Source organism: Colletotrichum spaethianum (genome assembly GCF_022836535.1).
Source record: "Colletotrichum spaethianum MAFF 239500 DNA, contig17, whole genome shotgun sequence".
In the NCBI taxonomy this organism is placed as follows: domain Eukaryota; kingdom Fungi; phylum Ascomycota; class Sordariomycetes; order Glomerellales; family Glomerellaceae; genus Colletotrichum; species Colletotrichum spaethianum.
Window position 1 is genome coordinate 277840 of NW_026054787.1, and position 14166 is coordinate 292005.

Genomic DNA, 14166 nt, shown 5'->3' on the forward strand with positions numbered 1-14166 from the left:
CCGTTTTGAATAGTCGCGTTGAAATGATCCATGTTCCAGTGTCGAATGGGTGTTACTACCGAACACTATGGTCAATTGCCGACACTGGCAACTTGTCAATTTCAGTAGCATTTGCGCAAGATGGATTCAACTTGGGGTTCAGGACGTTCAGTATTGTCTGGCTGGTAGTGACGACGTACTAAGGTTCCCCATTTGTTCAGGCAATAGGTGAAGATTTACGGATTGGCCTGGGCTATCATGTATATTGTATGGAAAGCCGCGACTAGACCCAGATTGGTAATGTTTCCCAACGCGGCTTGTCTGCGGAGGATTCACGGCAAAAGACCGTTACGTCTGCGGGTGCATGTGCTAGGCGGGGAGGTCAAACTGGAAATATTGCGGCGAGTGGTTGGCCGATTGATGGTAATTATGTTGTTGCCTGCTTGAGGTCTCCAGTCCTAAACAAGGTTGGACCCCGAATACAGGCATGGCCGGTATGGAAACCCCACTCAATACAGCCTCATCTCAGAGCTGCCCACAGTCCGTAGGGGAATCAGATTGCACGTCGAAAAGTGCCGTGCAGAAGGAAGCTAATTGACCCTCGTCTTCAGAGGGGATTGGCGCATGCCACACGTGGGCGGAATATGAGCTGTCTTATGATTCCCGACTCAAAGGTAAATCGAGTATGTCACCGGAGTTTGTTCCGGTCGGCCTTGGCACAACGTAAATCCTGCGTCATGGCCACGACCGGCTGGATCGTAGCGACGAGGGTACCAAATAGGAATAACGAAACGACGCGTGTCATGTTTCGGATGGGCATACGACTTCCGGGACTGCAATTGCACCTCCGCCCGACAACAAAGGACCCGACGTTCATTCTCTGGAGTGCGAGATGGAACGAAAGTATATAATCGCGCCGGGGCACATGCGGTTACGTTGCTCAGGCAGCCCCGGCCCAGGGGCTAGTAATACACATGGCCCTTCATCAGCACTCGTGCAGTGCGGTGAAGATCTGCCGACTTGATCTTCCCGTCCTCGAAAGTGGCACCAATATCTACCTTGCCGCTTGGATGCCCAATGATAATTGAGCTCTTTGACCGATTACCGGCCAGTTGGGCCGGGATGGTGCCCGGTAGCTGGCTGGCGGCACCAAGACACAGCGCAAGCGTCAGCGGAACAGCTTTATGTGCCTGTCCCATAGATAATGCCAGACATCGAATGTCAACGTCGGGTGAACGGTTGTCCGAGAAAAGCAATACAATCTTGGGAACGCTCTCCACGTCGGGGTTCAGTCCCATAAGAGAAGCGCCCGCACGTCGGATTCCGTCCAGCCTCGCCTTCAAAGCAGCGTCTGCCTCAACAGCTTGTGGTGTCAAGTCCTCTGGCGAAGGGATGCCCAAGTCTGTAGCCCGTACAAAGACACCGGGGTTGCTAACATCTACCAGGGACGCCTGTATGGTACTCGCGTCTGGGAGGAGCAGCCAATCGCAAGCATTGCCAGTGGGAAGTGCTTTGCCTGTCTTGGCTCCGGCTGGGTCCAGGAAGCTGAGCGTGATGGGCGAGTTGGTGCCGGGTACACCATCCATCGTATAGTCGCCGTCGGGAGAGTACTTTGGCGGGCTCCCACTGACGCTGAAGCGCGCCGAGATGACCTTGGATGTGTTTGTGTTGAAAATGCGCACGACAGCAAACTGATGGCCGTCGACTTCTTCGATCCGCGGGTTCGTGACGAGACCTTCGTCCAGACTCATTGGCCCAACAGCTGATGACATGTTGCCGCAGTTTCCGGCCATGTCGAGGCTCCCATCCTCGATCCCGACTTGCACGAACGTATAGTCTACGTCGACATCAGGCCGCGATGGCGGAGACAGCACAATAATTTTTGACGTTGACGAGATGCCTGACCCCATGCCATTCAATTGGCGACCGTATGGGTCTGGAGAGCCCATGGCGGCCGGCAGAGCTTTGTGCCATTCATTTTCTGGAGGGAGGTCGCGTCTGTGGATGACGAGGCCGTTGGAGGTGCCGCCGCGTACGAAGATGGCGGGAAATGAGCGTGACGAGTACCAACGCGACGGCGTTGTGTTATTGAAGAGTCTCGCCAATCCGATAGAAGACCGGGGCCTGATGAGATGCGTCAGAATGCTGTGATGGGTTTGTGATAGCATTTTCCCTAGTGAGGAATGCAGAAGGGCAGATTGTTGTAGGATATGAGATGGTAGCAATTGAAATGAATGGTGGTTGGAAGATGGCCGACTCCTATTTTGGTCGGGGCCACTATGACAAGAGCCACAAGCGGCATTCTAGGGTCTTCGTAGGAAAAATAGGGAAGGAATGCCCCGTAGCCACTAGTTCCCCAGGCATTGTCAAGGCGGGAGCATCCGCATCGTGATCCTTGCTACCACCTCGGAATGTGATGCTTTCAACCCTTCAACGGTGCCTTCTCTAGATTGAATATATTTCCCTCCAGACCGAATTTCAGACGCAGAGTCAAGTTGCAGGATAAACATGTAGAATTGATGATCGGGACATCGTGAAATCGCTACTTGCGGAGCGTCCATCAATCTATCTCACTCAGGTATGCCTTCCTACCTGGGCCCTGAATTTCAGTCTTCAATAACCACGGGACGCAGGTGACGAACTGGCAAAAATTAGTTTTGGTTCGAACAACTCGGAGGTGAAGACTGGAGAATCGATCTTGGAATTAGCATCGACATGGCGCGCTTGCTTGACGAGATGGGCGACCTCATGAACCTCACCACTATTTTGAAGCGTCTCGCCAAAATGCGCGTTGTGACAAATCTTCCTTACCTCGACAGGCGCGAGGCTTAGTCACAAACCCCTTGGAGATCCCTTAGTCGATTGCTACAAACTTACACAGCTGAGAGTACATTAATCGGTACTAAAACTGGCAGGGATGGTCTGTCCGTGTTGAAGCAAGAAGAGTATGAGTGCTTGCGTCGTCAAGTCTTACAAGGCCTCCATCTTCTGCGTAGGCCTGTACGCACAAACAGAGGGTGATGACAGGACCACATCAAGACGGAGATCTGTACGGATCAGCCCCCGCCGCAGTACCGACTCCAGCCGGTCACGTCCCCGAATAAGGCTCGGAGCGGAAGCGAATAGGACTCTGGCACGGTGGCTGATCTCCTTACAACACTAGTTTCTCCGTTCGACGCGATAGGCTGAGGTGAGGAATTTCGGTATGCTGAAAAGGTCCCTCGGACAAACGGTCTAGCCACTGACAGCCACTACATGACGTTTGACATGAATCAACGAAATACTGCCACGAACCTGGTTCGGATCGATTCAAGACCCATAGCATTTCCGTAATTGAGTGTAACTATAGAGGACAGAAAAGAAAATTCGTCGGTGAAGAAATAGACAGAAAACAAGAAGCAACAATCAAAGGGCCAGGCTGATCGGCCGAGTCACGGGCCGATTCGGCACCGATTCGTTACACTGATCCTGCCCGGATATGGGGCTTGTAAGACCATCCGATCACCTCAACGTGGCTGGAGATAAGCATTAACGTCCGAAGCTCGTTTGTGTGGAACGGAAACAAGCTTAACAAAAAGACGTCGAAAGACGTCGGGTATTTTATTTAAATGATGCGGTCAGCGCCGTCTCGCCGCCCGTCTACTCCGGTTACCTGCTTATATCACGCCGACAGTTAGACTAGCCGATTATTGCCAGTGTAATCATGGCAGGTATAGTACCCTACATCGAAGTCACTCTCAGCTGGCTCTTCAAGAACGCCCGTGGCCGCGACGACAAGTCGTTCTACACGTTGCCCGCCTTCGCCTCGCACGCCGAGCAAACCATCACTGTCACGTCGCCAGACTGCGGCGCGTCCCCTGCGACCCTGGGCCCAGAGTACATCCACGAAGGCGGCGGCCGGATCCCGGGGCTCTCCTGGACGGCTCCGAGCGATCTCGAGCCGAAAGTGAAGCAGTGGCTCATCGTCGTCGAGGACCCGGATGCTCCCTTGCCGACGCCCATCTGCCACGGGTGGGTCCAACCCCATTTCTCCCTGACGCGGAGGATGGACTGACGTTTGCGCCAGGATCTATGGCGGGATCGCGTCTGAGACAAGGCAGGTCAACGCCCAGGACTTTGAGGTCGAAGACGAAAATATATCCCTTCTGAAAGGAGGGTTTCATTGGGGCAAGGGAAGACGGGATGTCGTTTACCTCCCCCCGCGGCCGCTTCTGAACCACGGCCCCCACAGATGTGAGTGTTGGGCTCAACCACACGCAGTAGACCGTCCTTAATCAATGAGCAGATTTCTTTGAGGTCGTGGCGCTGAGTGAACCCCTGGATAAGCAGATGCTCGAGGCCCGAGCCACGAAAGAGCAGGTGGCCGAAGCCATCGTGGGAAAGGTACTCGGTTGGGGCATGTGGGTCGGGAGCTGCGAGAGGCGGTGGCAATGAGCCGAGACTTGAAACGGTCTTGGGGCGTTACTCAAAAAGAGGCGGTTTTCGGTATATCGAATAGTTGTTGCGGAAAGCTATCAATCAGCCTTGTGCTCAAGAATATTTGCATTAAAGTTTACTCAGTCTGTCCTTTGGTATGAGAACGCAAACATACACACCCGGTTTCCCTCTCTCCCATCTCTTTTCAGTCTCCTGCGTAAAGTATATAAAGAAACAAACAAACAGAAAACGAGGGAGAAAAAAGATGGAGGAAAGCAATCAACAATGCAAATACGCCCGAGAATGCACCGATCTTGGTCGCAGAAATGACGAAAAGTCCCTCAATCCTATACCTACCGGCCCCGCCGCCCCTACGAAAGCCCGAGGAAGTTCGGCTCTCCCACGCCGCCCGCCGTCCAGTCGAAATCGTCCATCAGCATCGACCAATCAATGTCCTGCAGTAGGTCGCTCGCCGGCACCACGCCGCCCGCTCCGTTGCCGCTCGCGTCCGCCGCCCCTGCCGCCGCTACCACAAGGTCAGCAACGCTCACACCGGACCCGCGCGCCCTACACTCACGGATCGACGCCGCCCCCGCCGCTGCCGTCCCCGCCGCGCCCCCGACCCCGCCGGCGGCTGCTGCTCCTGCTCCCTGCCCGCCGTGACCGACCCGGGCCTGGTCCAGGTCCTTCTTCCAGCGCCTCAGGGTGCCAAAGGCAATCACGGCGCCGGTGCGGTGCGGGTACTGCGAGATGGGCGCCTCGAGCGCGGGCATCATGTGCCGCAGGCTCCAGTAGCTCTCCGACATGCGCAGCACGCGCATCGCAAAGTCCCCCTCCTGCACGGAACACCGGCGCAGCGCCTCCTGGGAGTTCTTGATCGACACCTCGGCGTTGGCGAGCTCGACCTCGGTCGCGTGGCCGGAGATCAAGACGTCAAAGACGACGGCAACGGCGTCGAGGATGGTGCGGAAGACGTGCTGCGGCGCGTGGAAGAGGAAGCGGTGGGAGGCGTCGAGGCGCAGGCTCAGGTTGATGAGGGCCTGGGCCGTGCTGTAGGCGCGGTTGACGTTGTGCTGGAACGTGGACTTGTCGACGGTCGAGAGCGGGGTGAAGTAGTACGACTGCAGCTCGAACTGGACCGCGAGGATGGCGAAGAGGTCAAGATCTACGGAGACGGGGGAGGCGGGTTAGCGGGATCGGCGGGGTGATAAGAGACCAACTGTGGACGGACCTGAGTTGTGTCGGGATTGGAGTTGCCTCAGCTTGTTCAGCTCGTCCTCCAGCAGCTGGATCACGGTATCGGGCACGCCCTCGCCTTCCTCGGCGACGGAGAACATGGTGCGGCTCAGTCTGTTGGAGAACTTTTGCATCTCGTACAACACCCCAAAGTACCCCAGGGCGTCGGGGAGCGATCTCCCGGCGGCAGCCCTGTTCACTGCCTCGTTAAAGAACCCGGCCGGTGGCGGGTACCCGTTGCTCGCGGCAACCCTATACACACGTCAGCCGAAACGACAACCCCGCCCCCGACTCCGGGGAGCCTTACCTCTGGGCCTGGATGTTGTACCCCATCCACGTAAAGCAGGCCTCCTCGTCCGTGATGTCTGTCTGCCTGTTCGGCCCGATGCAGAACTCGGGATGGGTGCCGCGGCCCGTGTGCAGGCCCAGCATCAGCGCGGCGTTCTGCGCGATGGCGATGTACGACGAGCTCGGGTCGCTGAGGAAGCGGATCGTCGGCAGCGGCCACGTGCACAGCACCAGCAGCGCGTTGACGGTCGACATGCTGATGGGCGGCGTCGACACGGCGGCCCAGACCTCGCGGGGCAGGTTCTCGACGAGGAACGGGAAGAGCCCGGCATCCCTCGTGTACCGCCGCGACGAGATGGCGATGAGCGTCCAGAAGAGGATCGGGCTCTGCTTGTACAGCCGGTCCGGATCCTGGGAGCGGACGATGGGGAAGTATGGGTGGAAGTGCTCAAAGTAGCTGGCAAAGAGTGTCAGTCCGGGGGTGTGCGGGCTTCACATACATAGGGGGGGGGGGCGCGGAACGGACGTACTGGTCAAAGTAGAAATCAATGTCTTCCCCGGACAGCACCTTGGAGCCCAGCGCCCGCGGCTGCGCGGTCTGCCTCGTGGGCCCTGTCGGCGTCGTGTGCGACGTGAGCGTCGGCGTCGGGACCTGCTCCGTCGGCCGCGTCTGCGGTACGGGGGACAGGGCTGGCAGGCTCACCCGTGACGCGGACGGGGTCGGGCGGGTGTGGTCCGAAAAGACGCCGACGGCGGGGTACGCCGTGCTCGGACTCGGAAGCGGCAGGGCCGCGGCGGGCAGGACGCCGGCGGCGGAGACTGGGCTCGGGTTGACGGCATTCTTGATGGTCTGGACTTCCTTCTCCAGCTGTTCCAGCTTGCTGTCGTCGGCACACACGAACGTATCAGATGGAGGGTTCCTCAGTCAGGGGGAGGGGGGTGAAGGCCGATGCAAGGGGCTCACGGAGACCAGCACAAAAAGGAAAAAAGGGAACGCCACCTTCTTCTCGTCATGCGCTTGTGGGATTTGTCAATGACACATTGGATCCCGAGCTTGGAGCAACGCTGACAAGGCTTGTTGGGCGTCAAGCTTGCATTGCATTTCACCTGTTGCAGTCGGTCCAAAGGCCGCCTCATTAGCATCTGGTGCTCATGTGGTATAGCATGACGGAACAATCAGAAGCAAAAGGAAAAGAAACAAACAAAAGAAGAGGGAAGCATTGGAACACAGCTCTCAGCTGAACATCTGTTTGCTGACGATGCATAATGTGCCACCCACGGTACCTGACCCTGAACCCCCTCCCCCTTCGGTGAGAGCACACACGGCCAATTGGAACATGACCCGGGGGAGGTTCAAGCGTTGGGTGGGCACGGGACATGTGGCACGTAGCGGCGGATGTATGTGAATATCCGATAGCCAAGAGATGAACTGGTCAAGGTACAAGACGGGCCTCAACTCAAGGAGAGATGGTAGAGAGAGGACGGGCACCCACCTTGGAGTCGCGACAGCTCGTGCAGGCTGTGTTGCGCCGGATCCGGTTCGGCACGGGGGGCTCGGCGAGGTGTCCCTCTGTGCCGACGCGGGGCTCTTGAGAGGCGGGTCCATTTGGGGGCGGTATGTGAGTAGGGTGCGCGCTCGCGTGCGTGCGCGCGCGCGCTGTCCAGAAAACCCTCTGCCCAACCCCTCGGGGTCAATCGCTCGTTTGTGCAAATGAGCCTGACTCTCTGCCACTCCGAGGCTTCCTTGGCTGGCTGGGTGTGAGCTGCCGCCGGTGCTGTTTGCGATGGGTTTGTTGATGGCAAGTGGAGAGGGGGGGAACTCGGCGCGGTTTCGGCAAATGGGCGCGCGCGCGCTGCGATAAATAACGATGTGGTGCACGCGGTTTTCTCTTTGGGGGGGGGGGGGGGCGGGCGGGCGGAAGAGACGAGTGTCATGGATCACGTGCGCTGACTTTGCGAAGGATTCTGAGCCAGCCCGTCTTATCGGGGAGTTTGGAGATAACCAAACGTCAGGGAGCCCGATTCTCACAGTTCTTAAGTCAAGACCCCATCAATCCAAGACCCCGTCGGTTGCGCCGTCGTCTGCGCAAACCTGACGGTGAAGCCGTGATGGGTAGGGTGTGTGGTGAGAATGGAGTTTTTTCATGTGAGTGAGATGCGTCGTCGTCGTCGTCGTCGCACAAACCAACTATCTATCCGTACCTTGACCGTCTATACCCTCTCTTTGTGCGCCACCAGTTGCTGAGACATTGATTACCGCTCTATGCCATCCCTCCCACCTGTTCAAATGCTCCGGTTTCCATCTTCTACTTGGCCATCGCACACGTTGCCCCACACCCTGGATATCTTAGACTAGAACCGTCCCTCATGATCGTAAAGAACCCGGTGAGGGTTCAGAATGACTCGCTAGTTTTGCAGCAAAAAAACCACGAACCAAGACCCGGCTACACACTAACCCATAGCCTCGTCCAACGTCATCCTGTTCGAGAAGCAACGTACGCGCCTCACGTGCCCAAGTCGTCTGTTGTTTCCCATCACACACCTCCAGTGCCGTTCAAGTCCCCTGCCGCAGCAGCCGCCGTCGCCGCCGCCGTTGTCGTCACTTCCCCGGACTCGATCCACGTCAGCTCCTCCATGTTCGCCAGCATTGTCCACGGGTCGATCCCCAACCCCGGGGGCATCGAGTCAAAATTCATGTTCATGAACGAGCCCGGATCCGTGCTCGGCGCGTACTGCAGCCCCCTCGAATCCCACGTCGACGAGGACGACGTGGGCGCCCCCACCCCTGCACCGCCCATCATGGCGTTCTGGATGCTCGTAATGTCAATGATCTCGTTGGCGTTGCCACCGCCGTTGTAACTGCTCTGCGTGCTCCCGTCATCGGGCGACGTGCTGTCGCGCCCGAAGCCCGGTGGCGTGTTGTCGGTACTGCTGCCCGTGGACTGCGAAGGCGTGTTCTTGTTGAACCCCGGCGAAGGCGACGGCGCCGATGCTGGCGGAGTCCGGTGCGGCAGGTTCATCTGCGCGCTGGGCGCCGACTTCATCATGCCCGTCCCGCGCAGGAGGCCCATCCCGAACCCGCCCACGCCGTCGATTCCGTTGCTCGAGGCGGGCGCCGCGGCTCGCCCATTCGTGTTGGACGTAAAGGTGCCGCTGAACACCCCGTTCTTGACGTGAGTGGCTTCTTCCGGGCTGATTGTCGGTGACGTCCGCCTTCGCTTGTTGGAGCCGTTGTCGCTGGGTTTATTCGCTGTGGGGATCGGGCCCATATATCTGTCAAACCTTCCGAGTGGTGCACCGGCGGCGTCAGCGCTCTTGAGTCCGCGGTACGTGTTGGCTGGATTTGGTCCCAGGGGGTTGCACCCGCCCTCCATCGTGATGTTGTGTTCGTAGCTCTCTGCCGTAAGGCTGTTGTCGTAGGCTGTGCCCTTGGGGTTGCCGAGTGGCAGCCGGCCGGGAAGAGGAGGCTGGATTTCAGTGTGTTTTGATATGGAGCTTCTGGCAAGGAGGGGGATGTTTGAGTACGTCCAGCCAAACAGGTTTTTGTAGTTGGTCAGGTTGGGCAGGTCAATGACGCCCGAGAGGCCGTTCCGCTCAACATCCATAAAGATTTGCTGTAGGAAGGCCTGCGTAATGACGTGCTTCCGTCCGATCGCCTCCATTGCAGTGATGATGAAGTTGAGGTTCTGCAGGTCTACTGGTGATATTCCGGCCTCTGGGTCGCACTTGGCTGAGTAGACATACACCGACGCAGCCGAATACAGCGATAAGGCGACCATGGGACTTTTCTGTAGACGATGTCAGACATTGCGAAACGGGATTCAGGCCCGAGACTGTTACTTACGTAGCCCGAGTTCATGTGACTCGTCAACTTGACAATGCTCACCACCTCTTCCGCTGCTGTCCGCAGTCTCAGTTGCGACGCCGCCTTCAGGTTGTCCGGGAGCTTGTGCTTCTCGATCCTGTCAATCGCCGCGTGGTGTAGACAGATGACAGAAGCGTGAAGGTTGAGGTTCATGTGGACGGCCGTGGGATCACGCATGCTCTGGGGCAGGCGGAACCGTTCCGGGAGGAACATGAAGGCACTCGAGAGCATGTTGTCAATGTCCCTATGTCGGTTCCAGAACTCGCCGTACTCGACGTCCATGGGCCGATCGTTTGGCCTCTCCCAGTGAACGTGTTTCAGGAGCTTGTTGAATATGTGGCAGGTCACGACAGCGCCCGCAAATGTCGAGTACGAGGCACCTTTGAATGCCTCTGATAGGGTGGACGTGGTCTCTTCGCGGGCTGAGTTGAAGGCCTCCTCGGAGGAGGGGAGATGCGTCGAGATCTACCCGTGTCAAAACCATCTTCGCATCGTAGGATGAGCCAGAGTCTTACCTCGTTGGGGTCAATCAGCGTTGGCCACCCGGTAGCGATACTTGCGTGGCAGTCGATGCAGTAGGCGCCCCAAAAGGCTCGTCTTCGCTCCTCCAGGTCAACCCACGAGGTGGGCGGTGCGAGTGTAGGTGCCATCTCCTGACCATCCCCATCCACGCGGTGCAGGCCCATCATTTCCACCAGACGAACGCACTTGGCCGAGCTCATGGCTGCCCTCGTGAAGAACAAGGACCTTGCTTCATCTGTCGCGATGAGTGCCCATGCTTGAGCGTGTTGCACCGTCAGGAAGTGCTCTCCGAATCCCTAACGCCTAGAGTAAGTATCGCTGCTACCCCCGAGGTTACGACCAAACTCACCCTCATCTCATCAGCATCGGCGTACTGGCGAGCTCGCTTGTAGAAGATTTCGTGGTACTGCGAATACTTCTCATGCCCATTGGAGGCCATCGACCAGACTGCATATTGCAGACACATAGGCGGGCGCTTGTGAGGCGCGGAGTAGAAGGACTGCAGGTATCGACCAGGGTGGATGATGGGGATGAAATGCTGTTGGCGTTCGAAAAAGCACTTGTTGCTGCTCGGGTTAGACATGTGCTGCGAAGCGGGTAAACGTCAGATGGGACATACAGCTCTTCCATCATCTCGAAAGGGGGCAGAGCCTCCGAAAGCCCAAGCCCCATGAGCTCTCCTGATGATGCGGCGAAGCTAGGTCCCTGGGGTCCATCCCCCGGGGGTCCAGTGAAAAAGTCCGTCTTGTCACCAAACGTCCCGTTCTGCATTGCCATGAGCGTCTCGAGATCAACATGGAAGTCATCCATGCCAACGTTGACTCGGCTATCCAAGTCTCCTTCGGTTGGCGCTTCTCCCTTGGCCTTGCCGGCTTCCTTGAGAAGATCTTCCACCTGAGCTACAGGGCTTAGTGAGCAAAGGAACGACCGGGTGCGTGCACGATACTCTTACCTAGCCTCTCCTCGAGTTCCTTTACATTCTTCCGCTTGAAGGCGGGTTTTCTTCTCGATTCAGGATACACACACTCGCCCTTGACTTTCAAACAGCGACTGCAGGCCGGCCTCACTCGGTCACACTTTAGCTTTCGGAACCGGCAGGTAACACACGCCAGGGGCTCGGAGCCACTACCGGCAGAGCCCGGAAGCTCGGCTTGCACGCCGCCGTCGGTATCCATGATGAGCGGCGAAAATCTCTTCCGAGACTTCGGCAAGGGAAATACTGAGAGAGAGAGAGAGAGAGCCGCAAGTGGGCCCAAAGGCCGATGCCGAATTTCACAGTGGCTCGGCGGAGTGGGAGGCTCGGGAGGCTGCAGCGTGACTTGAGTGACCTCGGCACGTAATCAAGTTATGAATAAACAAAGTTACACAAAGCCGCTGAGACTGGGCAACAAAGTCTCTCTGTAACGCTTTCTATGCAGTACTATTGGGAGCGGATGCCGTAGCAGATACGCGCCTATCGACAAAGTGCGCGTCGGCTCCAGTCTTGGTGTTGCGGACGGGTTTTGCACCGTTGTCCGATGTCCGAGATGGGTCTAGTGCCTTGACATGATTGGCCTTGACTGTCATCTATGACGAGGCCATAATGACTCACCCAATGAGGTCGAGCCTTGACAACAGTCGCGGTCAGCAACATCCTCTCACTACGTCCACGTGAAAGACATAGGTATCACGTACGCCAAGTTCCCCAGCGGTCCTTGATGGACCCTTTGGCGACGATCTTCGGATCCGCCGCCGGTTCCCGCCCATTTATTCTTCCGCTCTTCCGTCCGCCTTCTGTGGGTCCGCGCCAGCTCCAAACGAGTCCACACTGTTTGGCCGAGAGACGGCGACGCTCCCCGATCGATTTCTTGGCAGCCGGCTCCGGCTCGGCCGAACAGACTGTTCATCCCCCCCACAAAGCGCCCACGCGGCCTTGCTGGTGGCTGTTAGCTGATGATCATTACCAGGCACACTGGGCCGACCGCAACGCCGCCGGTCCACGGACAGCTCGGGCACGAAGGCGAATGCTCACTGAATTGACGACATTGTCTCGCTGCCTGTCCAAGATTTGCCACGACAGGCCGAAGCTAATCACGCGCCGTCTGTATGCCTTGTCAGTGTCCTCAGTGCTAACGTATCAGGTGTGTGTGACAGCCGAAGAAGTGTTTGCATTCACGATGACGAGGTTTTTGAGTTTGCGTCGTCAAAAGACTAGTAATTCTCCGAGGTACCCTCGTGAACCGATACCGATACCGCTGGGCCGGACAAAGTTGCTGCACCTTGCTGCGCCCTCGAGCAGGCCAAGATGCTCGCCGACTGCCATCCCATTTCCACTGTCAAAGCAACCAGCATCAAAGTGACTTTGGCGAGTATCCCAGCGGTCAGATGGACTGTTCTCGCTCTTTGGTAGGACCATCCATGGAACGGCGTCTGCTCTCATTCGTCACGTCTCGCAGTCTGAAACTTTGTTCTTCGAAGGAAGGCAGAAGATCCGGCGACCACATTGGCGAAGCGCTTCAGGAACGGCAGCCACCGCGCCCATGAAGTGATTCGCAACGGAGTCGGGCAATTATCAGTCGATGTGGCGGCGCGAGGGATTGCCACTAGTCTTGCCCAAGTGCCTCTTTGGTCAAGACACGGACGAGGGTGGACGATTGACGTGCAACAAACGCCACTGTCCACTATGTTGCCATGCTTCGGACAATGTCTCTTGGTTTAGTTTGAGACCAAACGCTGCGCCATCCAACGAGTTTGAGGAGTCCGACTAGCGAGCGAGACAACCGGAAAGAAGACTCGCAGCCACTGCCTCTTGACAGCTGCGGACGATATCCCCGCCTAGCGTCAATCGTCAGACGACGTGTTTCGAGCCGGGCCCAAGGGCTGTGGATCATACAGAGTCTGGATTTCAGCACAGCGCCGGGTGAAAATCTGACACGGGACAGCGTTGAAGACTATCACTAAGGGAAACGCCCGCCAAGGTCGGCTAGCTTCTGTACAGACATAACCTTGGCTGCCACCACTCGTAGACTTGGCCAACTTTTTCGCGGCGTCGAAGCGGCCATGGAAGTTGGGTTAACTTCTGGAGAGCTTTTGTTTTGATGGAGATAAAAAAGTAAGCTTGGATGGCATCTCGGGAAATCCAGAAAAGGAAACCCAGACTGGATTGTTTGACAGGGAGTTGAAGCTCGCTAAGCTTGACAAGCCGAACGGACCCGAGGATTTCGGTGTTGTGTGCACCGCTTGACTGATCAGGATCGACAGCGGCCCAGGCTCCAAGGTCTTCCCATCCTTGAGTCAGCAGACAAGCCGCGGGCCCCATCATTCTCGAAGATTGACGGTATGGATACAGAGAGTCCTGCAATGCTTGCAATGTTTTATTGATAGAGTTGTGTGCAGCCAACACCAGGCCGACAACCAACCATGGGGACGAGTGTGCCTCTCGGTGGAATGAGAGGGGCACGGGTGGCCTCTGTTAGGTGGCTTCGCCCAAAAAATATGCTGTCTGGCCTGCTGCAAATGTGCTTCCTTCAGACTTGTCATCCTGAGCGTCCTCGTGTTCCGCACAACCTCCCTCCTGCCACTCATCGGATCAAAACGGCGTCCAGTGAGAGGTTGAGGGACGACAGCCACCTGGTGCGGGAACAGACAGTCACGCAACGGGGATCATCGGCCGTTGCGATTCAGGACAGCCCCTCTCAATGCACTAGGTTTTGAGGATGAGAGACGAGCTGGCGCGGGTTAGACTGGGGAAGCATGACCGGCGGTGGATGCCAGTCGAGTGGGACCAAGCGGCTGGCAGGTGTGAATCGGGAGAAACGTCAGAGCAAACCATGAATTGAAAGGGAGGGGAGACCGGGGACAACTCCGCGGACGGGTTTTGG

The 14166-nt window shown here is 57.3% G+C and overlaps 4 protein-coding genes across 4 annotated transcripts; 1 reads left to right on the forward strand and 3 right to left on the reverse strand.

Moving 5' to 3' along the window:
- Positions 1-941: 941 nt before the first annotated feature.
- On the reverse strand, positions 942-1928 carry ColSpa_06884 (3-methylitaconate isomerase; the record flags this gene model as incomplete). Its single annotated transcript, XM_049273096.1, has 1 exon — positions 942-1928. The coding sequence occupies one exon, from the start codon at positions 1926-1928 to the stop codon at positions 942-944; it is 987 nt and encodes a 328-aa protein (XP_049129053.1).
- A 1754-nt stretch (positions 1929-3682) lies between these two features.
- Positions 3683-4413, forward strand: ColSpa_06885 (UPF0132 membrane protein; the record flags this gene model as incomplete). The annotated part of the gene is made up of 3 exons (XM_049273097.1): positions 3683-3990; positions 4046-4212; positions 4265-4413. The coding sequence occupies 3 exons, from the start codon at positions 3683-3685 to the stop codon at positions 4411-4413; spliced, it is 624 nt and encodes a 207-aa protein (XP_049129054.1).
- A 353-nt stretch (positions 4414-4766) lies between these two features.
- Positions 4767-7021, reverse strand: ColSpa_06886 (replication factor A protein 1; the record flags this gene model as incomplete). The annotated part of the gene is made up of 5 exons (XM_049273098.1): positions 4767-5560; positions 5627-5883; positions 5939-6376; positions 6450-6800; positions 6990-7021. The coding sequence occupies 5 exons, from the start codon at positions 7019-7021 to the stop codon at positions 4767-4769; spliced, it is 1872 nt and encodes a 623-aa protein (XP_049129055.1).
- Positions 7022-8453: 1432 nt separating this feature from the next.
- Positions 8454-11481, reverse strand: ColSpa_06887 (citrinin biosynthesis transcriptional activator ctnR; the record flags this gene model as incomplete). The annotated part of the gene is made up of 6 exons (XM_049273099.1): positions 8454-9707; positions 9764-10249; positions 10300-10602; positions 10656-10872; positions 10926-11205; positions 11259-11481. 6 exons carry the CDS (start codon positions 11479-11481, stop codon positions 8454-8456), a joined length of 2763 nt encoding a protein of 920 aa, XP_049129056.1.
- Between the last annotated feature and the right edge of the window lie 2685 nt (positions 11482-14166).